The 26186-nt window shown below is 51.9% G+C and overlaps 4 protein-coding genes and 1 long non-coding RNA gene across 6 annotated transcripts in view; 3 read left to right on the forward strand and 2 right to left on the reverse strand.

Moving 5' to 3' along the window:
• On the forward strand, positions 1-7343 carry CHCHD2 (coiled-coil-helix-coiled-coil-helix domain containing 2). The gene is made up of 5 exons (XM_082714470.1): positions 1-1444; positions 1644-3247; positions 5252-5501; positions 6254-6413; positions 7036-7343. The coding sequence occupies exons 2-5, from the start codon at positions 3198-3200 to the stop codon at positions 7044-7046; spliced, it is 471 nt and encodes a 156-aa protein (XP_082570596.1). The 5' UTR covers positions 1-1444; positions 1644-3197; the 3' UTR covers positions 7047-7343.
• NUPR2 (nuclear protein 2, transcriptional regulator) lies at positions 36-864 on the forward strand (the record flags this gene model as incomplete). The annotated part of the gene is made up of 1 exon (XM_082714473.1): positions 36-864. One exon carries the CDS (start codon positions 36-38, stop codon positions 330-332), a length of 297 nt encoding a protein of 98 aa, XP_082570599.1. The 3' UTR covers positions 333-864.
• On the reverse strand, positions 3113-9867 carry LOC309854875. The gene is made up of 2 exons (XR_014306472.1): positions 4744-9867; positions 3113-4551 (listed from the first exon to the last, which is right to left on the reverse strand). It is a non-coding gene; the product is annotated as an uncharacterized lncRNA (long non-coding RNA).
• Positions 7970-20396, forward strand: PHKG1 (phosphorylase kinase catalytic subunit gamma 1). Its single transcript, XM_082714403.1, has 11 exons — positions 7970-8046; positions 11518-11696; positions 13857-13970; positions 14461-14639; positions 15063-15117; positions 17768-17833; positions 18078-18241; positions 18641-18731; positions 18864-19017; positions 19153-19278; positions 19633-20396. Exons 3-11 carry the CDS (start codon positions 13888-13890, stop codon positions 19876-19878), a joined length of 1164 nt encoding a protein of 387 aa, XP_082570529.1. The 5' UTR covers positions 7970-8046; positions 11518-11696; positions 13857-13887; the 3' UTR covers positions 19879-20396.
• SUMF2 (sulfatase modifying factor 2) overlaps positions 20262-26186 on the reverse strand; it is a 10966-nt gene continuing 5041 nt past the window's right edge. For both annotated transcript variants that reach the window (XM_082714427.1, XM_082714428.1), the window contains 6 exons: positions 25909-25953; positions 25419-25569; positions 24570-24625; positions 22654-22738; positions 22339-22483; positions 20262-21115 (listed from right to left, as the gene is read on the reverse strand). In XM_082714427.1, coding sequence (XP_082570553.1) covers positions 21031-21115; positions 22339-22483; positions 22654-22738; positions 24570-24625; positions 25419-25569; positions 25909-25953 — 567 coding nt within the window. In that variant the 3' untranslated portion in view covers positions 20262-21030. The remainder of the gene's footprint in view (positions 21116-22338; positions 22484-22653; positions 22739-24569; positions 24626-25418; positions 25570-25908; positions 25954-26186) is intronic.

A 26186-nucleotide genomic window follows, 5' to 3' on the forward strand; every position in this document is an offset into this window, starting at 1 on the left:
GCGCGCGCGGGCGGGCGGCCCTGGGGCGCAACGCCATGGACCCGGTTCTCCTCAGCGCCCAGGCTCAGGTCCCGCCGCAGCCACCGGAGGGGTGGCCGCCCGTGAACTCCGAGGAGGAGCTCTACGACTGCCTGGATTACTACTACCTGCGCGACTTCCCGGCCTGCGGGGCCGGGCGCAGCAAGGGTCGGACGCGGCGCGAGCGGGAACTGCGCACCAACTGGCCGGTGCCCGGCGGCCACGAGCGCAAGGTCGCGCAGAAGCTCCTGAACGGCCAGCGCAAGCGTCGCCAGCGCCAGCTGCAGCCCCGCGCGCGCACCCGCCTGGTCTGAGCGCGGGTGCGTGCGGGCTGCAGCCGCCCGGACCCTGGCCCAGAACCCTGGCCGCCCGGGCGCCGGTTGTGCCGGCCGTCTGCGACTGCGGCGGGCAGTCTCGCCCCCCCTCCCCCCCGCGCGGCGGCTCCCGCTGGCGAGTCTCGGCCGGCCCCGCTCGCCCCTGGGCCGCAGTACGAATGGCGTGAAGGATCGACACGGTCAGAGTGGGGAGTCGGAGAAGAGGCTCGGCGGTGCGGAAACATCTCTTGAAGACTGAGTGGAGCATTTTCCTCCAACGCCTGCGCGCGGGCCGGGGACAGTGATCGGCCTGGCGGTTCCCTGCGGGGCGCCCGGCGGCCCCGAGCGAAGTGTTTTCTCCGGCTCCGCGGCAGCTGTGCTCCGCAGGGGAGAGTGCATGTGAACCAGCATTTCTTCCCGATGTCGCCCAAGTTGACCGCCGCCGCCTCTTTTCCTTATGATTGTTAAGTAACACCAAGTGTCCAAGGGGTGTGCCTTTTTAGGGTTTCTAATTAAAGCAACAAGAACGGCATTTTAACTCTTGGTGGTTTCTTTTCTCCGTTGCTACGGTAACTCGTTTCAAGTCCACAAAGAAAGTAGTTCATCTTACGCATAAGGAAGATGAATGGGGGTAGGCGGAACCTGCACAATTCACAGATGTGGTGTGCAGGCTTAATACTCGCCAGAATAAGAGTGTATTCCGCTGTAATCGTGTACATGGGACATTGGCTAAGACTTGATCTCGCACCAGTCCTTCCAGGCGCGCCCTGCTAGCTCCCATTCCTCAGGTACGCAGATCAGGCCCCTGCAACGAAAGTAAAGGAAGAGGCGAGAAAGCACTCACCAAGTTTGTGTGGAAGCTCGGAGTCCAGATGAAAAGACCCAGAAGCTCCACATTCAGGTACCAAATGATGTGGTTTTGGAATATAGGTGAGGTTTGGTGAGGTGGGGTCCAGAGCTGATGACCAAGAAAGAATTCTTGAGACATATTTGGTGCACAGGGGTGGTTTTATTAAAGCCTGGACAGAAAAAGCTGCTGCCTGGAGCTCTTTTTTATTCTTTTTTATAGTTACATAGTATGTGATGTGACTTTGAAAAAAAAAAAATTAGGGGCGCCTGGGTGGCTCAGTGGGTTAAGCCACTGCCTTCCGCTCGGGTCATGATCTCGGGGTCCTGGGATCGAGTCCCGCATCGGGCTCTCTGCTCAGCAGGGAGCCTGCTTCCCTCTCTCTCTCTCTGCCTGCCTCTCTGCCTGCTTGTGATCTCTCTCTGTCAAATAAATAAATAAAATCTTAAAAAAAAATAAATCAGTATTCTACTGACAGGAATCTAGGTTGTTTCAAATCTTATACCATTACAAAATAGCCTGGTACAAATATGTAATATTCTCTCTTCAGTGTAGGAATTAATGACTTAAGCCAGGAATGACTTTAAAAGTCTGTTCTGGATGCTTGCCTGAACTGTCCACAGTTATGCTCTTCTTGGGCCCCGATGTCCTATACAAGGCTGGCTCCTTTACTCCTTCTCCGCTTATGAATTATCCGACGGCAAGTACAAAGTCGCATCATTATTAAAGCTTTCATTGAGTTCCGTGAAAATAAAACTTCGTGAAAGGTTTGTGCGTTATTTACCTTTTGGATGCACACACATTCCCTGTTACTGGAAATAATGCGTTAAACTCTCTTACTCTGGTGGAAGGGGAAGGCGTCTCTTGACATCCACGCAGAAATGCAGGGAACACCTCCGCTTCTCCTCCTCCATAAATCCCACCCCATCCCAAGGCCCTTCCCATGAAATGCCACTAGCCAACCTCCCCCCTTACTGCAGCGGTTCGGAAACGTTACTGCAGCCGCCTGTCGCACCAACAGTCACGGAAACGCACACACTTGGGGCTTTCGCAACTGCTGTTCCCTCCGCCGGGCCTGCTGCGACCCCTGATCGACACCTGGTTTCCTTTCGGTGCCTCCTCCAGGAGTCTATTCAATGCCGCCTCTTCAAAGACCGCCGCCCCCTCCTGCCTCTCAATTTCCATCTCACTCGCGCAGCTTCTGTTCCTGTCGCCACGACCTGCTTCCTGCGGGCGTCTGTGTCCCGCTCCCTGCCTGTCTCACGTGCTGCCGTGTGGACCTGCAGGGCCTCGCGGGCGCCGGACCGCCGTTCGGAACACGGGTGACTACCAGCGGACGGTCCTACCCCGCTGACGCGCACAGGCCGGGACACAGACTAAGAGCGTCCGAACACGCGCAGCCATAAATGCGAGGCGCCGCTAATCTCCACTTCTGCTGCCTCAGCCCAGATGAGAGAAAGACAAACCGGTCCGACTCGGCGCCGTCGATCCTGCCTGAGGTATTCCGGCTCCCTCGTTCAGTCCCTACCGCGCGCCCACACGGTGACTCAGAACACCCGACCCGGGCGAGTAACTTCATGCTGAGAGCTAACGCGTCCGAGGGCAGCGGCAGTCGCGCCAGAGATCTGTCCGCGCGACTAACAACTCGCCGGTCCGGAGGGAAGCGGCGACGGTCCCCGGGCCCAGGGAAGCGAACCGCAAGCCCCGCCCACTCAGGCTCAGCTGGGGGAAGAACGCTCGCGCGGTTACTTCACGCACTTCCGGTCCCCTGCCGGCGTCCGGCGCGGAGCCTATGACGCAAACCGTGTGCGACCTGGCGCCGCTGTGGCGTCCTGCCCTTCCAGCGACCTTCAGGGCCCGCGCGGACGTGGGCGAGCAGGAGCCTCTGCGTGCGCGCTGATTGGTCGCAAGCGCAGGCCCAGCCCGCCCCCTGTTTTCCGTTCTGCGGCGCCGCCGAAGCCGCTGGGGTCTCCGCCGAGTCTCGGACGTCTGGAAGCAGGGCCGCTCCGCCAGGAACCATGCCGCGTGGAAGCCGGAGCCGCACCTCCCGCATGGCCCCTCCGGCCAGGTGAGGCCTCCGTGGGGGGTTGAGGCCCAGCCGGCGCGTGACGCAGACGGAGGCCGCGCTAGGCCTCGCCGCGGCCGGGGGCGCCCGGAGGCCGGCGTGGCGGGGGTCAGCGTCCGCCGCCGCTCGTTGGTTGTCACGGCCTTCGGCTGGGTTTCGCGGCGGGGGCCCTTCCCGGTTCCGAGCGCCCGTGACTCCCTAGAGCCCGTTGAGTTAAGTGACTCCTCCGGGAGGGGCTTGGGACTCACGACCCCCGCTCCGGCCCGGCCCGCCGCGCGCTCCCAGAGCGCCTTTTGCCTTGGAGCGGCCGCGGCCTGGAGCTGGCGTCCTCCAGTGGGAGCCGAAACGTCAGGAGGAAGAGGGGAGGAGTGTGCCGGAAAGGCCGTCGGGTGGGGGGAATGACCCGCATTTCAGTAAACTGGCAGATCTGAGCACCAGCAGTGGGTTCCGGGGGCTCGGCCTGGTCGGGAACGCAGTTACTGAAGCCTCCCGTGTAGGGGACGTTTTCTAGTTCTTTTCTCTTCTTTTTTACTACTTATTTGTCAGGGCACAAGCAGAGGCCGCGGTAGAGGGAGAGGGACAAACAGGCTCCCCGCTGAGCAGGGAGGGGGGGGCCCCCCCATGTGGGCCTCGATCCCGCGACCTAGAATCATGACCCGCGGGGAAGGTGGACACCTAACCAGCTGAGCCTCCTGCCCCCCGCCCCCCGTTTTCTAGGTCTTAAAATATTTTGAAAGTACACGGTTACTCGCACTTTAACCTCAACACCAGTAACCTTAGGGAGAGATGTTATTCATCTTTTCCAGAAATAAGGAAATCGACGGCTCGGAGCAAGTGACTTGTCCACGGCCCCTCTATCAGTGCGTAGGAAAGCCAGGTCCGACCCGAGTCTTCCAGTTCAGGACGTTTTAGCACACTGGTTTTCTGGAGTAGGGTGGATTGTGGTGAAACAGTAGGCTAGGAATATAGGGAAAGAATAACGCAAAGAAGTTTCTCTCCAAAGAACCAAAAACCACATTTTTCTAAAGTGATGCCAGATGCACCTTGATGGAACCGAAGTATAAACTTCTGACCTAGCCTTTTTTGGGGCAAGAGCACCCGAGGAAGTAATCTAAAAATGGCCGGAGGAAACATAACATAGGTGAAGATTTTTATTTTATTTTTTAAAAATTTTATTTATTTGTCGGAGAGCAGAGGCAGGCAGGCAGAGAGAGAAGCAGGCTCCCTGCTGAGCAAGGAGCCCAATACAGGACTTGATCTCAGGACCCTGGGATCATGACCTGGGCCAAAGGCAGCCGCTTAACCAACTGAGCCACCCAGGCGTCCCTTTAAAGATTTTATTTATTTATTTGAAAGACGGAGATCACAAGTAGGCAGAGAGGCAGGCAGAGAGAGAGAGAGAGGGAAGCAGGCTTCCTGCGGAGCAGGGAGCCCGATGCGGGGCTCGATCCCAGGACCCTGAGATCATGACCCGAGCCAAAGGCAGCAGCCCAAACCACTGAGCCACCCAGGCATCCCTTTATTTTATTTTTTAAAGATTTTATTTATTTGACAGAGCACAAGCAGAGGGGAGTGGCAGGGACAGGGAGACGCAGGTAGCCTGATGAGCCAGGAACTCCATGCGGGGCTCAATCTAAGGATCCTGGGGTCATGACTTGAGCCACCGCCATAGGTGAAGATTTTTAAAGCAGTACTGGACATGTTAGTGAGAGCCTGTTGATGACCAGAAGCCTTAGTAATAACAGAAGCAGGTAACATGTATTTTGTATGTTTTATTATTAAAATACTGTATTCTTACAACAGAGTAAACTAAAGGAAAAATGTTACTAAGAAATCCTGAGAAAATACATACAGTGGCGTACCTATCCTGTATTTATCGAAAAAATCCACATTGAAATTGGACCCCTGCAATTCAGACCTGTGTTAAATGGTCAACACTACCATTCCTTTAAGTACAAACCTTGTAGCAGGTGGGCATTTCATACTTTCTGTTCTGTTCTTTCTTAGCCGGGCTCCTCAGATGAGAGCTGCACCGAGACCAGCGCCTGCAGTTCAGCCACCAGCAGCGGCTCCCCCATCTGCTGTTGGCTCACCTGCGGCTGCACCCCGGCAGCCCGGTCTCATGGCCCAGATGGCATCCACTGCAGCTGGCGTGGCTGTGGGCTCTGCTGTTGGGCACACGATAGGTCACGCCATCACTGGGGGCTTTGGTGGAGGAAGTAGTGCTGAGCCTTCAAGGCCTGACATCACTTACCAGGTAAGGTTTTGAGCAGTGTTTTCTTTCCATGGGTCATTATGAGAAAACCTAGTTATTTTTAAGTTCCTTATGTATAGGAACTGTCTGTAATTTTAGAATCCACAGTGCTTTTAACAGAAAATGGTTTATTAAGAGCCAAGCTTGGCAGTTGTTAGTGGCTTAGATCAGCATCATCAAGTACTGAACAAATTGTATTCGTTTTTAAGGAATAGAAGAGCAGTTCAACTTGATTTCACTGTAAACAGCCATTTCCCCCTTATTTTAAATTTAGTTTCAATCTTACTAAGTGTTTAAAAATCTCTTCAGTAGCTCTAAATCTCTTCTCTACTATGATCTCTTCTCTGACATTTGCCACTGCCCCTTTTTCTGAAGTATGTGAATTTATTTCTCTGATGAGCATATGTGTTTGGTGTGTAGCCTGTTGTATTTTGGTGTATTCGATACTCTCATCTGTCAGTTTTTCTGTAATAGTCCCACTTTCTCCTCCATGAAACTTCACTGAACCTCACTGGTATTTTGCTTCATTGTTCTTGAATCTTCCTTCTTATAACTGGAATTTTGTTAAAGTCCATTTGCTTTTGCCTTTAAATTTTTTCACTTTCCATGTTATTAGATGGAAACCTTAATTTCCATCTAGTTCTAGAGTTCTAGTTATGTTTCCTCAGTTGACCTCAAAGACATTGGATACTGTTCTTTGTTCAGGCGTAGATCTAATTTGCTTTCTAAATGGTCCTGAATGTTGTGCCTTTCAGGAGCCTCAGGGAGCCCAGCCAGTGTACCAGCAGCCACAGCAGCAATTTGGCCCTTGCCACTATGAGATGAAACAGTTTCTGGAGTGCGCCCAGAACCAGGGTGACCTTAAGCTTTGTGAAGGTTTCAGCGAGGTGCTGAAACAGTGCAGATTTGCAAATGGTAGGTGATGCATCAGTCCCTGTTCGATCCTGCATTTGCTCAGTTCATAACTTTGGGATTCTGTGTCATAAATTAAACTGACAAGTTGGAGATTTCGTTTACATTTTAAAAATCTAGTTCTTCTAACAAAGAGCTGGTCCAGAGGTTTCTAGTCATTATCTTGAGTTTTTGCCAGTTACATTGTGATTCTGATTTTTCTTTAAGTGGGTGTAGATTAGTGTGTCAAGTCTTGTTCTGGTTACAGGATGTGAGTGATCTAGCCATAAAGCTGTGAATAAAAAATTAGATTCCATTTTCACCCATGTCCAAGATTAGATATAAGGACTGATAAGTTATTGGCATTCTTCACACCTTATTTGAGAAAAGAGTTTATTCCATCCCTCAGTGGAACTCTGAGGTTTGGGCTATCTGGAGTGCTGGCAGTGAATTTGTTTATATAATCTCCTCCTTTTGATCTAAGAATTCACCATCTGTTAAAATGCTCGTTTTCATTTTCCTACCTTCATTTAGGCAAGAATCTGATAAACCTGGGCTTTCATCTGTCTTTTTATCATTTGGAAGGCTTCTGCTTTGCCAAGAATATACAGTTATTACTCTACTAACTTACCTTTTCTGTTTGCAGGATTAGCCTAATCAAGAAGTTCAAATTGAAGACACGGAAAATCATCTCTCATGACCAAGTTAATTTAGCATAAAAATATATAATTAACAGTGAATATATAAAGTATAAAATCACCAGTTAAGCCTTTCCATCTTTAATTACAGCTTTCTTCAGAATTGAAATGAAAAAGCATGTTCTTACTGAATAGAAGTTCATTGAGATGGTTTGAGTTTGGGGCTGCAAGGATGTTTGTGTGCCTCCTTAAATCACCTTTTGTGATGTTCTCATTTGTGAACTAATTAATAGAATAAAGTGATTTTCTCTCAAAATGTGGTGTCTTTGAAGTGTGAGATTATAAATTAGATATGGTGTACGCACGCTGCACATAGGCATTTTGCAAAAGAACCCAAGTGTCTCAACTTGTCTTTAAGCATCTATGTTTTATAGTTTTAATATTAAATTAGCATCCATCTGGATGATCTGGCTGAGCTCCCCGAGGAGCTTTTGTAGGAAAGTAGTTCCGTAAGGAGTCGCTCACTAGCCAGCAGTGCTCACTAAAAAGGTTCCAGATGGAAGGCCAGGGTTTGGTACTGAGCAGTAGTAGGAAACTGTTTTAAAGTGAGCGATAAAGGAAATGTGGGCGGAGACCTATTGCAGGAGTGGGTTCCTGTGGCCAGGTCAGCACTTCTGTCACTTCCCCAACTATATCCAATTAATTGGTCAGAGATGTGAACCAGTCTCAGTACAGGCATTTCCCCTGCAAATGTTTTTCTTCTACGTAAGGCCTTATAGCTTCCCTTTGCTGAAAGACTCAAGCTAGCTGCAGCTGCCCACTCCATGCTGTCTTGAGATGGGCTCAATTTGGGGCGCATCATTTTTAAAAAGGAACCCAGCGCCATTCTTCACAACTCAAAATATCATTCACTTCTGGGAGTTCTCCAGCCTGTGTTGTGCTCTGCACTTCTGCTTTCAGATGCACCTTTCTGAGGCCACTGGATTTCTTCAAGTTGCAGAGACCCGTGTTACTGCAAGGTGAGGAAGGCGCTGTTGAGTGAGTAGATCTTCCTCCAGTTGCTGCCTCCTGTTCTCAACTGTGTTCTTAGAGTGTCCCACTCAAAAAATTTTTTAAAGATTTTATTGGACAGCACAAGCAGGGGAATGGCAGGCAGAGGGAGTAGTAGAAGCAGGCTCCCTGCTGAGAAGAGTGCCCAGTGCAGGGCTCCATACCAGGACCCTGGGATCATGACCTGACCCAAAGGCAGATGCTTGACCAACTGGGCCACCCAGGTGCCCCTAGAGTGTCCCAGTCTTACTGAGTTCCTGAAAGGGGCCAAGAACACCTTGCCTGAATCTCCACTGACCACTCACTCCTGGCAAATCCCCCAGCGCCCATTTCTGTGAAAGCTCAGAACTTCTAAATTCTAATAGTGTTACTTCTAATAGTTCTTGTAATAGTGTTACTGCCCCTTATGTCCATGGTGTGTGATGGTGTATGGTGGGTACCCAAATAGTATTTTTTTTAATTCTTTTTTTTTTTTTTTTTAAGATTATATTTATTTGACAGAGATCACAAGTAGGCAGAGAGGCAGGCAGAGAAAGAGGGGGAAGCAGGCTCCTGGCTGAGCAGAGGGCCTGATGTGGGGCTCAATCCCAGGACTCTCAGATCATGACCTGAGCCGAAGGCAGAGGCTTTAACCCACTGAGCCACCCAGGTGCCCCACCCTAATAGTATATTGTTGAATCAATGAATCAAGGGAAAATGGGGCAGCTGGCTGGCTCAATGGGTAGATCATGTCACTTTCAATCTTGGGGTCATGAGTTCAAGCCCCACATTGACCGCAGAGTTTATGCTAAATAAGTAAATAAATAAACAGCTGTCAAGAAGAATGAAATCTTGCCATCTGCAATGGCGTGGATGGAACTAGAAGGTGTTATGCTGAACAAAATAAGTCAGACAAATACTGTATGATTTCATTCACATGTGGGATTTAAGAAAACATAAACACGAAAAAATGTTCATCATCACTAGCCATCAGGGAGATTCAAATTAAAACTATATTGAGATATCACCTTACACCAGTTAAAATGGCCAAAATTAGCAAGACAGGAAACAACATGTGTTGGAGAGGATGTGGAGAAAGGGGAACCCTCTTACACTGTTGGTGGGAATGCAAGTTGGTGCAGCCTCTGGAGAACAGTGTGGAGATTCCTCAAGAAATTAAAAATAGAACTTCCCTATGACCCTGCCATTGCACTACTGGGTATTTACCCCAAAGATACAGATGTCGTGAAAATAAGGGCCATCTGCACCCCAATGTTTATAGCAGCAATGGCCACGGTCGCCAAACTGTGGAAAGAACCAAGATGCCCTTCAACGGACGAATGGATAAGGAAGATGTGGTCCATATACACTATGGAGTATTATGCCTCCATCAGAAAGGACGAATACCCAACTTTTGTAGCAACATGGATGGGACTGGAAGAGATTATGCTGAGTGAAATAAGTCAAGCAGAGAGAATCAATTATCATATGGTTTCGCTTATTTGTGGAGCATAACAAATAGCATGGAGGATATGGGGAGTTAGAGAGGAGAAGGGAGTTGAGGGAAATTGGAAGGGGAGGTGAACCATGAGAGACTATGGACTCTGAAAAACAATCTGAGGGGTTTGAAGGGGCGGGGGGTGGGAGGTTGGGGGAACCAGGTGGTGGGTATTGGAGAGGGCACGGATTGCATGGAGCACTGGGTGTGGTGCAAAAATAATGAATACTGTTATGCTGAAAATAAAAAATAAATTTTAAAAAAAGAATAAAGAATGGTCAAGAGAAAACAAAAGAAAACATAAACACGGGAAGGGAAAGAATAATAAAAGATGAAAACGAGACAAACCATAAGAGACCCTTAGCTATGAGGAACAAATAGAGGGTTGCTGGAGAGGAGGTGGACGGGGGTGGGGGGGATGGGGTAACTGGGTGATGGGCATTAAAGAGGGCACTTGGAGTAATGAGCACTGGGCATTGTTTGCAACTAATAATCACTGAATTCTACCCGTGAAATTAATATGTGATAATTTAAGTAAAATTAAAAAATTAAAAGGAAAATGAACCGCTGACATCAATAAATGCAAGAGTCTGGCTGGCCTGGCCTCTCTCTGGTAGAAGCCATGGCTACAAAGAGACAGGAATAATCCACTAGATACATTGGCCTTTTGCCCTGAGGTTAAAAGGGATTTTGTTAAACACTGAAAGTATAAAGCAGAAATCAAGTCTGTAGTTTAGCATCCAGACAACAGAAGGGATCAGGGAACTTAGTGACCATAAGTGAAGTGTCTTCATCTTGAGCCAGATGCTGCGTCTCAGCAAGCAGAAGCCTTTATGCACAGACCCCAAGTCACTTCTGCTCCTGCCTCTCTAGCAGTCCAGCAAGTATCTCCCCCAGGGGAAGAAACAGATGGTCAACATGAATAACGGAAAGAGCACTTGGGGCCACAGCTGAGATCAGTCTAGAACCTCTTACGTATTTAGTGGCCTTGAGCAAGTCACATTCTCTTTACCATGGGCTTAACACCAGAGTTTTGGGGTGCAAGTGCTTTGTGAAATGCTAACCAGGTGTGCTTGTGGGCTCCGCCTCTGTGTGGGGCACTGCATTACCCCTCCCTTCATTTGTTCTATTCAAATTAGGGATTTGGAAAAAGGTAGTTTTAGGGACATCTGGGCGGCTCAGTCGGTTAAGCGTCTGCCTTCAGCTCAGGTCATGATCTCAGGGTCCTGTATCGAGTCCCACATCGGGCTCCTTGCTCAGCAGGGAACCTGCTCCTCTTTCTGCCTGCTGCTCCCCCTGCTTGTGCCTTCTCTCTCTCTCTGACAAATGAAATCTTAAAAAAAAAAAAAAAAGAGTAGCTTAGAACGGGAGAGCAATAAGTAAGTGTCTACTGTGTGCCAGCACCTTCCATACATTATTTCCAATTCTGTCAACCTCTTAATCATACTGATGAGGACCCTCACCCGAAGAGCCCAAGGGCGCACACTGTCAGAGCCCATATGCTTTTCCTGGCTGAAAACCAAATGGGTTAAGGATGAAATCATGGAGGTAGGTCAGAGATCAATTCCTAAAGGGGATGTTCCCTAACCTTTAAGGTCTGCATTTTGCAAGTCAGCCACACTAACCGTTCCTCCGTGGGCCCCAATGTCTGGGTCCCCATGGCAGCCAGGGCTGCTCTATGGGTCTGCCAGTGCTTGGGTTTCTCCAGGGCCCTGCTCTCAACATACACAGAAATGGTTCCCAGAGAAGTGACTGCATTCCCACCAAGGCTGGCTTTGTCTACTCAGGGTCCGTCCGGAGGCCGAGGGAGCTCCGAAGGGGAGACAGGTCACCTCTGCCGTCCTGACTGGTCCCAGGCCGCCCGAGCTTCCCTCACCCTCCAGCAGAGGTCACCTCCTGGGGAGACTCTGGGCCTTGGCCTGCATCCCAGGTTTGCAGTTGTGATTTATTTCTGGTACGTCAGCCTTCCGTCACCAAGTGGCAAAGCCCAAAAGCCGAAGGAGGAGCAGCAAGATATCTTACTGTGGCCACGAGCGTCTGCGGGGGAGCTGCTTCAGCGCTCAACTGTCCCCACTCCCCAAGGGGCTCTGAGAACTTCAGGATTCCTGTCACATTCACTCCGGGGCCTGCGAGGACCTAACAGTGAGTAGCTGGGCGGGTGATGGACAAAAGCCAGGCGACAGGCAGAGAGAGGGAGAGGCTCTGCGGCAGAGAAGACAGAAACCCCAAGAGCTGTTAGACCCACTTTTCTCTTCTGAGGGCAGATGGATGCAGAGCGACACCACCGACTCTTGAAGCCCCCCTCAGGGTATTTGCCTACAGAGAGCAGGTTCCCTGTATTTTCAGACTCTCTGAGCTTGGGGGAGGGATGTTTTGTTCCAAAAAAAATCAGGTAACCTACTCCCATCTGGGGACCCTTCCCAAAGAAGTCTTGGGAAAGGTGTGGGGGGTATGGATGGAGGCCATGGACAGAGGCCCAAAGATGGCCCAAGTTAGGCCTAGAGCAAGGGGCTGGCCCTCCTGCCTCACCCCAGGAGAGGTGAGTGCAGCCAGAAGTCTGTGAAGCTCCTCATGCCAGGGAATGGAGACCCCAGCCTGGATGGCTTCCGGGGCTGGGGGTGGGGTGATGGTCCAGATAGATACACCCTCTGCCTGTGGAGGGCTGGGGAAAGGGAGAGACGGTGTGCTACCCAGTCGTGGCAGGTGGGGGCACAGATGCCCATCTTGGGAGCTTAAAAGGACTTGCAGGAAATAGGCTTGTTTTTACAGGAACAGACATTTCTGTGCTCAGCTGGGGTTGCTGACTGGGAGCCTGCAGCAGCCCGGGCACCTGCTCTTGGCAAAGGAGACTGTTGTTATTCTAATTCTTCTTCTGGTAACCAGGCACCCAGCAGTGGGGACACCAGGCATCCTGGAACAGCTAGCCCCACTTGGCTGGTCAGAAAATTGGCCCCTTGTATAGACCAGGCCTTCCTGAGCCCAGAGAGGGCAGTAGAAGTGAGACTAGAGGCTGGTTTGGCCCTATGGAGTGTGAACTTGTCCCCATTTTCTGTCTGCCCCCTCTCCATCCCTCAAATCCTCTATCGAAGGTAGGAGTACTAGGTGGCCTCGTGGGTTGGTGGCCTCCATATTCCTGCGGCAAAGCCAGCTAGCTCAGCAGCTCTGTGTCCGGCCTGCATATCCTGGCTTGGTAGTGCCCCGAAAGGCAGTACCTGCCACAGGGCTCACTGGCCAATGTTTTGGTAGGACATGGGGCATTCTGAGGACAGGTCCACTCTGCCATCAGGACCCTGAGCCAAAGGGATACCTCCAACCATTGACTCACATTCAGGGAGCAGCACTGGGCACAGGTGGGGAGGAATGGCTAGGGCATCCCAGATAAGATCAGTCGAATGGAGGAGGTGACGCCACCCACTGATGAGTGACACCAGAGCTTGGGACCATGAAGCTCTGCATCCCTCTGAGCACCAGGCAGAGGGCTTCTCGAGGAGTATGGAAGAAAGAAGAGGAAGAAAGAGAAAGAGAGAGACATGGAGCGAGGGACAGCAGAGCAGGCAGGCAGGCAGGGAGGGTGGAAGGAGAGGACAAGAGGGAGGAGAGAAGGTTAGGAAAGTCCTGGATAAGGGCAGAAAGAGTAAGGAACAGTGGGAAGCACAGGAAGTGTGTCCTCGAAGGAGGGGAGTTTCCAGGAGAGGACAGTTATGACTGCAGGTGGCAGGGAAAGGCTATAGGACTGCCATGTCAAGAAGGGAAATCATGAAGCTTCTCATCTCTCAGAAGTGCAGAGAACAAGCAGAGGAAAAGCAGGACCACCCTCATCTCCTCAAAGAGAGGAGACAGCCCTTTAATTTGTCCCCTGAAGGTTTCTCGGGAGTTCTTTCTGGATTCAAGGGTGTGACAGCCTTGTGAGAGCTGACCTTGAGGGCTGATGGCCCAACCTCCTGCCTCCAGCCTGGGCTTAGGCCTGGCCGACCACATGCTGTCAGAACAGCAGCTTACAGCCAGAACATTCCAGGAGCCACGTGCTTGCCTGGGGTTCACAGAAATTTACAGCCAGTGGGAAGGTGCAGGTGTTTGGAGCATTCACAATAGGGCTGCTCTGTGCCAGGTGATACAGACGGGTGAGAAAGGGCCTGGCCCTCAAAGGGCACACCACCTAGATCAAGAGGACTAACAGCTGCTGCTGCTTCTTTTTTTTTTTTTTTTTAATTTTTAATTTAAATTCAATTTCGTTAACACCTGGTGTAATATTAGTTTCAAGGGTAGAATTCAGTTGACAGCGTCTTTCTATTTCTCCCTCAGAGCCCCTGAGAATCACCCCGAGTTGCTGAGCATGACCCGGGACGAGGCACTGCCGGACTCGTACTCAGCACAGGGCTTCTATGAGAACTATGAGCCCAAGGAGATCCTGGGCAGGTAAGGCCCAGACCTTCCCCAGGAAGTGCTGTCTTAGGCTCCAGCCAGTTCCATGGCCCCTTTTCCATCCCCAAAGCATTATCCCCTTGAAGAAACCCTTAGTTTGGGTCCTGCCCTCCTGAACCAGGACCGATGAGAAGGGTACAGAAGCATCCAGGTAAGAGACCTCTCCCAGCAGAGCTGTCCCGGTGCTGTCGACAAGCACATCCAAACCCAGTTTTGTGCCAGTGTCGGAGATCAGGGGTCAGAGGGAAGATTATGGCCTTCGGTGCTGAGAAAAAGCACTGAACTAGGAGTCGAGGGTCCCAAGACCAGGCTTATTACGAAGCAGCTCCAGACAAATCACCCTCCAACTACCTTCTTCATCCTACCCTCCCCCCAAGCTCACAGGGAGGTTGTGGGCAAGAAAGGACCTTTCTTTGGTGGCTTAGACTTGGGATTCTCCCTGGGGTGAGGGGGCCCTGGAACCACTTGTCCTCCGCACCCCCAGAGGAGTGAGCAGCGTCGTCAGGCGCTGTATCCACAAGCCCACGTGCCAGGAGTACGCTGTGAAGATCATTGACATCACTGGCGGAGGCAGCTTCAGCCCTAAGGAGGTGCAGGAGCTGCGGGAGGCCACACTGAAGGAGGTGGACATCCTGCACAAGGTCTCAGGGCTCCCCAACATCGGTGAGTGGTGGCCCTAGGCCCCAGCACGGTGCTCCACCATGACTCTGCTCTACTAACCCAAGTCCAGGATCGCGGTCCCACCGGCCCGTCTCCTGCCCCTGAAACCCCGCCAGCCCGGTGCCCTGAGGCGTGAGACTCCCAGTTCCATGCTCTCTGCTGCGGAGATTCAGTTCTAAGCCTCCTCTTCCAGCCAGACGGAAGGGGTTGCAAGCAGGGCTGGGGCTAGTTGCAGGTTGGGAATGGGAACGCGAGGTCCCTGGGCGGGTCCCTCCCTTAGCGGTCCTCCTTCGAACAGCATTCTGATGCCCCTTCCAGCTTCTGAGGTCGGTCCAAGCAGCTTTAAACCTGTTGCTCCTCTACCCCTGCTGCCGCTCTGCCCAGGCTCCTCTGCTACCTGACACGAGTTAGTCATTTCCATTTCAGTACAGCTGAAGGACACTTATGAGACCAACACTTTCTTCTTCTTGGTGTTTGATCTGTAAGTACCCAGCCCCGGAGCCAGCCACACCCTGGGGCCTGTCGGAGAACCTCCTGTAGTGGTCCCCTATCCAGTGCTTCCTGGAGCCCAACAGTCAGCTCCCGACACTGTGGAGGCCAAATACGATCTCCAGTGCGTTAGGGAGATCAGCCCTGGGGGTCAGGCTGCCAGGTCTCGAGTCCTGTGTCCACCATGTAGAAGCCAATGATTTCTTTCAGTGTCTGTTTTCTCACGGGTATTGCAGAAGTAATAATAGCACAGCAAATGGCAGGATGTAAATGCTATGAATTATTTACTACAACGGTCCTTCTACAAGCGGTCCTTCAACCCTCACTTTAGACACAGAGGCTACAGCAATGAGCAAGACATATAAGGTTCCTGACTTCGTGGAAGGATTTTCAGAGAGTGAAGAGAAAGCAATAAAGTCAGCCACAACACACGCACAGTTACGTACATGTATAGACACATGAGCCAGAACAGGGCTTAGAGAGAGGTGGGGTTTCTTTAGATGGAACGACCGGCCAGGGAACGCTCTCCAGAAGGTGACCTAAATAGAGACACAGTCGAAGTGAGGGAGGGATCAGAGTCAAGACCTGGAGAAGGCTCCGCAGAAGGGCAGAAGGAAGAGCCAAAGCAAGGGCCCTGCTGGGTGGGCTTTGCATGTTCCGGGAAGCCGGGGTGGGGGCAGGGAGCAAGCCTGTGGTGTTGGCAGGATGTGAGGTTGGTCTGGACTGAACACCAGATTTTGCAGGCATGTTAGCCAGAGTCAGGATTTTGGAGGGATGCGAGCAGGAAGGTGATGGGATCTGATTTACTTTTGAAAAGCATCCATCTGACTGTGAGGAGGCAAGAGTGGGAAGGAGGAGACCCTCAGTATTGGTGCAAGAGGCCCAGGAAAGCAGGTGGTAAAGGTTATATTTGGGGTGTGGCTGAAAGAATGACATCTTTGTTGTCATCATCAATGTCACTATCCCCCTGCTTCTGCACCACTAGGGCTCACAAGATGAGCTCCTGTCCGTGTTAGCTCTGAGAGCCTCTGTTTTCTCAAGAAAGGAAAAATGACACCAACCACTCTCTCTCCCAGGCTCTCAGCATTAAATTCCAACCACACAAAGTGCTCTGTGAACAATGCCTTCAGACCTACTATCATTATTAGAAAAGTGTCCCAGGGAAGGGAGCCCTCCAGCTCCCTGTTCCCCCACTCCTGAGTCCTCACTGAAGAATGTGAATCTCCCTGTGTGCATCATTCCTGTGGGGGCGTCTTGATTTCTCCACACATAATGGCTAATTTAGGGACTGGGTTTACCTGAGGAAATTACTCAAGTAGATTTTGTCTTGTTAGAATGTTTCATACTGTAGCCGTACTGTAGTATGAGCAGGGTTATTGTGCTCGGAGACACAGTGTAACTTGGCTGGTGTGTACTATTCAACTGCCACCTCCAGGAAGCCACAGCCCATTGCACCCTGCACAGTACCCAGTTTTACTGGTAAATCTTTCTGCAGCTGCTAACAGTGAATTCTCCTAGTGTCTTTAAAATGGAATTAGAATGATAAAAACTGGATTCACACATTGCTTTTTAGGAACACAGTACAGGTATCATGCAAGTAAGTTTCACCGCTGTGAATTCTAGGTTATCTCCTCAAAGGGGCCCCCTTCCACCTCCACCAGCTAAGCTCAAGGGTTTTCTTGCCTCTGTGCCATGGGCCAAATCCCTTGTGCCTTAGGAATCAAACCGATTTCCCCAGACGGGTGGCTGGGAGGGGGCAGGACGCATCTTTCCTATTTAACCAGGGGAGACTTTCCCAGGATCCCCAAGACTTAACTGGCTGCAGCTGTCCCAACTCTGCTCAGTGACATGGTCCTTTAGAGCCCTTGAGGCAGCTCAAATATCCCTAACCTTTGAAGAAGTCGCTTGGGGAAGCTATTTTTAATGCTGTCCTGGGTTGCCCTCCAGAGTGTAACTAGATTGTTCTAGCAGCGACCTCTTTCCACGTCATCCCAAGAAGTGAGAAGACTGAACCATAATTCTTAATCCCAAAATAAGCAGACTTCGCTCCCTCAGCACTTGCACTATGGCTTCTACCATTCGTTCCTGGGAAAGATCAGGATACTCCTGTCCTTCTGCTCTGCATCTGGGGCCTTGGACCAGTGGCTCGGGGTCCCTCTTTCACCTCCCAGCCCTGATTTTTTTTTAAAGATTTTATTTATTTATTTGACAGACAGAGATCACAAGTAGGCACAGAGAGAGAGAGAGCGCAGGAAGCAGGCTGCTGGGCAGAGAGCCCGATGTGGGGCTCGATCCCAGGACCCTGAGATCATGGCCTGAGCTGAAGGCAGAGGCTTAACCCACTGAGCCCCCCAGGCACCCCCCAGCCCTGATTTTGACACTGACAGATCCCAGTCTGGGCTGGGACTTCCACACATGGGGGACCCGACACTGCTGCCATCCTACCCCTTCAGCCCCCCCACTCTCTTAATCTTCTAGACAACGGCTCTACTCACGTCCCCAGCTTTTCCCTGCAGCCCTTGGTCCTTTATTGTGGCCCACCCGGTCTCTGGAGATGTGAGGGTAGGAAATAGGTCCCTGGGAGCAGGATAAGGAGGGGTGGACTTGGAACCAATCCAGCCACAAACACTCTGTCCCCACAGGATGAAGAGAGGGGAGCTCTTCGATTACCTCACGGAGAAGGTCACTCTGAGTGAGAAGGAAACTAGGTAAGGATCCACCTGCCCCCACCACCACCCCCTGCCCCCGAGCACAAGTGGTCCCACCACCAAGGGCTTGGAGGGGGCACAGCATGCGTTTGTCTGGGCTGGGGGTGTGCTGCAGGCTTCCGCAGCCTGTCCGGAGCCCTCCCTCACTGGCAGTCCGGCAGGTACATGGGCTTTCGTCTCCCTCCTGGGAGACCTGGCCCTGCAGAGGAGGAGCGAAGAGTAACACGTGCCTGTCCCACCCCAGGAAGATCATGAGAGCCCTGCTGGAGGTTATCCGCAACTTGCACAAACTCAACATTGTGCATCGGGATCTGAAGCCTGAGAACATCCTTCTGGATGATGACATGAACATCAAGCTCACCGACTTTGGTTTTTCCTGCCAGCTGGAGCCAGGAGAGAAGCTGCGAGGTCTGGTAACATGGCCTTGACCTATGTCAGAGGCTCAGGCTCTCTCATCCACACTTCCAGGAACAGAAAATGCCTGCATTTCTCCTCCAAGTCCTCCCCCCTTCCCCGGGAATAAAAATGTTACTGTCTCAGGTTAGGTGTCTTTTCGGGTAAGCCTCATCCCAGGGTTGGGCCAGGTTCCCACTGCTGGTGTTCTAGGCCATGAAACCACAGGCCCAGGCAGGTGGTCCTAGGAGCCAGCACCTAGTCCCTGCCCTTGGTCCTGCAGTTGGTCAGTGTTAGAAGAATCCCAGCCCAAGCACCCGGTCACTTTTATCACCAAGTCACCATTGTTTTCTTTGGACCTTCCCCTTCCAAGTGCCCCCTGCTGACCTATCCCGATGGAAACTATTCCTGCAGAGGTCTGTGGGACCCCCAGTTACCTGGCCCCTGAGATCATCGAATGCTCCATGAACGATGACCACCCAGGCTACGGGAAGGAGGTGGACATGTGAGTACACTGGGGAAGACAGCGACCCACAGTGACAGGGGAGTCCCCATGGCCCAGAGCACCTGGTTACGGAGGGAGGAAATGGCAGGAGCCACAGCCAGCCCTCCTGCCTTCCTGTCTCCCTGGTGCCAGGTGGAGCACCGGGGTCATCATGTACACCTTGCTGGCGGGCTCCCCGCCCTTCTGGCACCGGAAACAGATGCTGATGCTGAGGATGATCATGAGTGGCAACTACCAGTTCGGCTCGCCTGAATGGGATGACTATTCAGACACTGTGAAGGACTTGGTGAGGCCAGGCCTGCTGGAGTGGGGGGCATATGGTGCTGCAGAATGGAGGACCCTGCTGGGAAGACCCTCTGTCTCGTCAAGTGTAGCGGGGACCCTGCCTTGGTGTCTTCAGCTCCCTTCCTTGTTCTCTCAGGTTTCCCGCTTCTTGGTGGTGAACCCCCAGGACCGCTGTTCAGCAGAAGAGGCCTTAGCGCATCCCTTCTTCCAGCAGTATGTGGTAGAAGAAGTGCGCCACTTCAGCCCCCGGGGCAAGTTCAAGGTACTGAAGCTCCTCCCACCCAGGGCCCCGGGGCAGGACCCTCAAGCCCAAGCCTCCAAGTCCCCTTCCTTCCCCCAGGGACTCGTTTCACCCACAGGGCTTCCAGAGCTCTCCACCCATCCCCGCGATGGTTCCAGTTCAACTTCTGAATTCAGAGAAGGCTCCATGTGGCTCCTACAGCCTACATCTCTGCAGATGCCGCAGGGGTTGGGATGTAGGGAGAACACGGGGAAGCGCCCAGCAGTAGGAACACAAGGCTTCATGGCAAACGAGCTCAGGGACTCTCTGCTTCGGAGGGGAAGGAGACAGGCCGGCAGGGGCTGGGGCCAGCTTCTCACTTCTGGCTCTCCACAGGTGATCGCTCTGACAGTACTGGCTTCAGTGCGGATCTATTACCAGTACCGCCGGGTGAAGCCTGTGACCCGGGAGATCGTCATCCGTGACCCCTATGCCCTCCGGCCTCTGCGCCGACTCATCGACGCCTATGCTTTCCGAATGTATGGCCACTGGGTGAAGAAGGGACAGCAGCAGAACCGGGCTGCCCTCTTCGAGAACACACCCAAGGCTGTGCTCCTTTCCCTGGCTGAGGAAGACTACTGAGGGGCTGGCAGGCGGGGTAGGTAGGGTGGGCGACAGGCAAGGGGGGGAAGCCCAGAAACGTAAGTTGAGGAGTAAGACCATGCCCAGGCCTCTATCCACAGGGGGCACTTGGCCCTGGCCAGGACCCCTGGCACTAGGGCCACCATCCCCTCTCAGAGGCTCTGCACAGGAAGAGCATGTTGCTCCCATCACACGTTGTAAGTGTGGTCAGGGCCAGGTCCCGGGGAGGGGCAACTAGCATTTGGGTTTGAGAGCCTTCCTGCTTCTCTCCTTCCCAGCTGTGCCACCATCTCAGGTCCTTCCCCGAGACCCAGAGTTCCTGACACTCACAGGTACTTCCCTTAGGGTTCCAGGAGGAGGGTAAAAGAGAGGACAGTCTGAGATACACAATCATGGAAATTTTACTGACCCCGCAACACCCACTGACACCATGGGAGCAGGTTCCTTTCCAGGGACATGTGTTTAGAGGCATATGGAAGCCCTCATATAATTAATAATAGAAAAGGAAGGTTCTGGTATTTGTTTCTCTGGAGTGTTACTTACTTTGTGACTCCCACAATGTAGTTTTGTCTAGTCCATAATTCAGTTCTCCTAGACCTTTTTAAGACTCATACTGTGCTTTAAAGAACCCAGCTACCGCCTTCTACAGACCAACAGCGGAAATCAGGTTCCCTCAAAGGCACATGAAACACCCCAAATGAGGCTAATGAAGGATGATTTTCCTTCTACAGCAGTTCGCTGGGAAAACAAAGAAAAATGGGGAAATTCTGTTTTCGGAAAACAATGTGGGATCCCTGCATCAGGCACTGAGAAAGGGAGAGGGAACAAATTTAAAAATTTCTAACGACGGGCCTTTCAGAGCATTCTGCCCCAGATGTTTAAGGGCTGGCCCTATATGGTTAATATCTGACCTCTATGAGAAATGGCCAGCTCCCGGGCCACTATCCCTGAGTCAGGCCCCTTCTTCAAGAGATAGCGGGACCCCTCCTCTGAGGTCAGAGTCCTCTCCTGGCCTGACGAGAGATGCCTGCCACAGAGGGATGGGGTAAGGGGAGGGAACTCCTTCTTGAGGCTAAAGCTGAAGAGCCTGGAGTTTGGCTGTGTGGGAGTGACACGGGTACCACCGGGCTTTTCTCGGCTCTGCGTGGCTGTTCACAACTCCCCAGGCAGGCGGCCTGCACTGGAAGCACAGCGGAAGCCTAGGTTGTCTGAGGCTGAATCTGGAGTGTTGCCCATCCTGCCACCAGAGAAGAGAAAGAGAATGGACATTCGTTGAGAAAGGGGCCTGGAGCCTTACCCAACTTTCCTGCTCCACCTCCTAGGGCCTGCTGTGGTCCAGGGTGCCTAAGGACTGAGGGCAGGGACTAGAAAGAAGGCTGGTTTGAGCGCACTCCTGGGGAAAAGGGTAAGAAGGGATCTGGGATATGGTGGAGGAAGTGGGAGTGCGTAGTCCTGAGTGTCTGCTCTGGAAGGCAAGAAAGGCAATGACTAGTAGCTTCGGCTGCTCACAGTTCAGAATAACTCAGCCAAGACAAACCTGTCAGTAAGAAGCGAGAATATCATGTGCCAATGAGTACTTCATACTTTTCAAAGGACTTTCACATATATTCCTGCATTTGCCGTTTCTCAACCTTCCGGCAGGCAGGTTTGTTCACCACTTTACAGACCCAGAATCAGATACCAGGAAGATTCAAATGTCTTGGCCAAGGCCAACCAATGCTTCACGGGCACAAGAGATTCAGTGGCAAACCAGCTTCCTGGTTCCCAGGCAGTACTTTCTCTACTACTTTACTGTAGAAGAGGAGGGAGGGAAAGCCGGGGCCCTCACTGTACCAAAAGAACCAGCTGCAAACCTGACTTCCCAAGGCCACGGAAACTGTGGTCTCTTTCTGGTCCTTATGGAACCCAGGAATGGGAGGAGTCAGAGGGAGATCATCCAAATAACCCTACAGATGAACAAAGCAGAGAGTCCCAGCAGGGGACTCGGGAGCCTGGGACTCTACCACTCAGGCACCAACACTACCCATCTGTGTGACACGAGCAGCTCCCAGCACCTCTGTGAACCTATTTTGACTGTGAAGTAAAATGGTTATAGAAAATGATTTTTCATGTGCTTTCCACTTTGAAGGGTGAGCATTTCCATGACCACGGGCCATGACCTAGTACTGATGTGGCCATTCCCCTCCCCTGCCTCTGCCACCGAGTTATGAGGACGAGAGGAGAAACCCTTATGATGCGAGACACAAAGTCTCTCTGGTTGCTGAGACATGGCAAGAAAAGGTGCAAGTTGACCTAGGTTCTTCTGCTTCTCATGGCAAATGCTGCTTATTCTCTTTCCTCTACCCACAATTTGGGGTGCAGACCGAGGGGTGGAAGCAGCAGCAGCACCAGCTCTGGGGCTGCCTGTGCTCTGGGAGAACAGGACCCAGACCCTCAGACCCCAGCTACCAAGCTCCTCACCTGGTGGTGACCCGGGCCCGGTGATTGGCAGAACCATCAGCTGTGTCGATCCAGGAGGCCCCCCGAAGGACACGCATGTCCTGCTCAGCAGCCTGGTATGGAGATGCTGTCCACTCCCACACGTTGCCCATGAGGTCATAGAGTCCTGCAGCACAGCAGGTGGGTCAGTCCCAGGCTGGGCAGCACCATCCCCCACTCCCCTGCCCCATAGGTATCAAATGCTTCCCTGGTGGTGTTTCTCTCGCCTCATCCTTCAGGCAGAGTGATCCCACCAACCAATTTGAGTGCTGACAGCAACGTGGAGGGAGAACTTACCGTAGTTATTCTGGGGGGGGAAAGCATTCACTGGGGAGACTCCATGGAAGCCATCCTCAGCCTTGTCACCCTTGGGGAACTTTCCCTGAGGGGGAGAAATTTAAGCTCAAACATTTACCATCCTGTTCCAAGGTGGGTGTTCCTGCCTGCCCGGAGGAAAACCAAGGTCACCTGGGGCAGGATGAAGGGCATGAGGCAGTGTACTGAAATGCCCATCCTGAGCTCCCAAACCTGTCTCCTCATGAGCTCCACCCTTACCTCCTGGCTGGATTAGGAAATGTGTGGTTTCCCTGTGCCCATAGTGGTCTACGTCAAGCCCATCCCACTCCCACTTTCTCCACTTTCGGCAGCTTCCACCTCTCAGCCTTGAACGCCAGGTCTTCAGTGCCTTGGGGAGGCTCCTCCTCTCCGCTCAGCACCACCTCCCTTCTCAAGGACGACTGATGCCTGCCCTGTGCTCTCCTGCACCATCTCCTCCCCTTCTACCCCCCAACAGTTTAACTCTCCCTCATCTGACCCGACTCTACTGTCCTCATCTGTTCTTATCACCAAAATGCTTGGAAAGGAACCTGTATTTGCCGATGCAGTTTGTTCAATCTTCTCAGTAAAACTGGGGTTCAGGTCCCCCTACTCTACAGAAGCTGATCTCACTAAAAGGAAGATGAAGGGGTAATAATTTACTCAGCAGCTACTCTGCTCTGGCTGCCACATTTCTCTCTTTTAATTTCATCCTTGCACGGTTGTGAGGTGAGTATTTTCTCCTTTTAAGAAACTGGCAACTGAGGCTCAACGTGGTTAACTTATCAAAGACAATAGAGCGAACACCTCAGATGTGTCTTTCTGCAAAGCTCTGATCCCAAGATCATCTAAAGATCAGTTTAGCCCTCAGGTCCACTTTAATGCTTTCCCCTGAAATGCGGATGCCGTGCCTGCCCCCCCACACTCTACAGGGATTCCCAGGGGAATAACATTCTTGCCTAAGATAAATGTTGCTGACTCTCAAGCCACTTGCTCTGACCCAGACCTCTGTCCTAAGATTCAGACTCATAGATCTAGACTCATGTTTTCAATGTTTGAGCACATAAACGACCCAAGGGTACCTTAAACTAAGCTGATGCTAAACCCATCACGTTCTATCCTTCTGACCCCAACTGCATACCATCTGTTCTGGATGATGGTAGCACCATAACCCTGTTGCCCAAGCTTAGTTTCATGCTTGAATCCAACTCCCTCCCACATCTCCACTTTGATTAATTACCAAACCCCGTCTATCTTTTGGCCATGCCTCTCCCATTTGGCTTCCTCTCCATCCCATTTCTACTTGATTCACATGTTCATAATCCCCTGGGCCATTGCCACAGCCTCAAATTCAGAGACAGCTCCCACCCCTGCCCCCACTGCAGCTCTACTTCACTTAGGCACCAATGAGTGACTAGCATCCTCCCCAAATCGAATGATGTTGTGAGTCCCATTTAAAATCCTTCACCAGTTCCCCACTACCTGTGGGGAAAACCGTACAACCCGCTGTCTACCTCATCTCCTATACCTCCTGGGCTCCAGCCTCTCTCAATTTGTCCCATTTCTGAACACATGGTATCCCTTCCAATATAATGCTGACACTCACATTGTTCCTTCTGTTGTGAACACCCTTTCCTCCAATTTTCACGTGGCAAACTCCTATTCCATCAGCTCAAATGTCATCTTCTCCATGAAGTCACCCCCACCACGCTCAGGCAGTCACTAACTTCTGCAACTCTTCGATATGTAGACCTACCACAATATCCTTTGCTTTACCAGGTCCCTGTCCCATTAGGACACAAAGCCCACTGCAGTCCCACAGCCCAACACAATGCTTAGCCTCAGGAGGTTTTGGTCGATGCTTTGAGAAGGGACGGGGTGAGGAACATATGACTTACCTGCCACAGGTTGGTGCGGTTTGGCTGGAACTGGTTTCCCCATGGGTAAACCTGACCTGCCAGGACACAAGGAGACAGTGGGGGAGGAGGTGAAGGGTTGTGGAAGGGAAGGCCAGAGAGAGGGAGGGAACCAGAAGGAAGTCAGGAGGTGGTGAGAAAAGAGAGAGCGAGCGATTACTTACTTTCATTTCCCATGCCTCACCATCCACTCACCATCCCGCATTCGGAGCCCTTGGCCGCCTGATCTGCTCCAGGGCAGTGCAGTCCCAGGTGTGGCTCGGACTCAAGCCAGTCTGTAGACTATCTGTTACCCGCTCAAATCCGGAGAGGTACAGACACTGAGAGTAAGAGCTCAGACACTTGTCCATTGGACTTAGACTGGATAAATAAACAAGCAACCTCATTTATCACAGTAGTTTTGACTAATGGCATGGCTGGTATTTAAAAAGCAGCGGAGCTGCTGTTTCCTTCTCCTGACTTTTTGTTTAGTTGGGACTGCCACGCTTTGTAGGAGTCCCTTCACGCCTACGGAAAAGGATTCTGGGTAATTCTTTTCTTATTCCCTGTACTATGTTGTTCTGATTATATGCATTGAAATATAACATGTCTGGGTAGAATCTCCAAGAAAAACCAATTTTACGTCTGTTTCTTCATTCCAGTTTTCCAGTTATTAACTTTTATTGGTCTGAGATGGATCAGAACTGAGAATGGTAACAAGTGGCCCTCCGCCAGCCACACAGATTAAGAAGCACTGCTCTAGGAAGTATGGACCCTTCCCCCCCTTCAAAGCTCCCACACAGGGCAGGATGGGGAGAAGAATACGGGTAAGTCGCCTTGCCAGCTCTATACCGTTCAAGCCCCCTCGGGCAGCAAACTCCCACTCTTCCTCAGTGGGCAGCCGTTTCCCCCGCCACGCACAGTAGGCACGAGCATCATTCCAGCTCACGTGTACCACTGGGAGCTCCAGTTTCTCTCGGATGCCAGAGCCAGGACCTGCAGGCTGACAGCCAGGATGAAGTGAGACAAGCTTCTGGGACTTCACAGAAGTCTGAGGACGGCTAGGCCTACGGTGTCTGAGTTCAGCTTTTACCACTAGATGGAGCAAGGAAGTCGGAAGAGGCCGCCTGGAGCGTGAGCAGAGGTGAGTCAGGAGCATAAATGTGAACCAGAGGGGAATGGGATGGGCAACGGGCAAGAAGATCAGGGCGGAGGAAACAAGGGTGCTTGGCCGCTGCCCTTTTTAGTTTAATATCCCCAGATGGGCAAGGGGTCAAAGGAAACCAGGCTTCCAGAATAAGAGTCAGCAGGAAGAAAATGAGGCACAGGAACCAACCCTTACCTGCCTCCAGAACGCCCTTTCCACTGGAAGCCACCAGAGGACAGACTACAAAAAAGAAGAAGTATGACCGCCAGATTCTCTGACCCAGCAAGGGCACCTTCCTGGCTGACACACACGAGGCAGAGTGACACTTCAGGCTCAGAAGCAGGGGGTCCAAGTGCGGGTGTTTCTGAGCCCCTGAAAGCAGGCCACCTCACTGCTGTTACTGGAGGGGTGACAGGCTGTTCTCTTGTCAGCTCAGGGAGTAACTTGAACCCTACATGTATCTGGTTTCTTAC

The sequence above is a fragment of the Mustela nivalis genome, assembly GCF_964662115.1.
Source record: "Mustela nivalis genome assembly, chromosome: 19".
NCBI lineage: Eukaryota > Metazoa > Chordata > Mammalia > Carnivora > Mustelidae > Mustela > Mustela nivalis.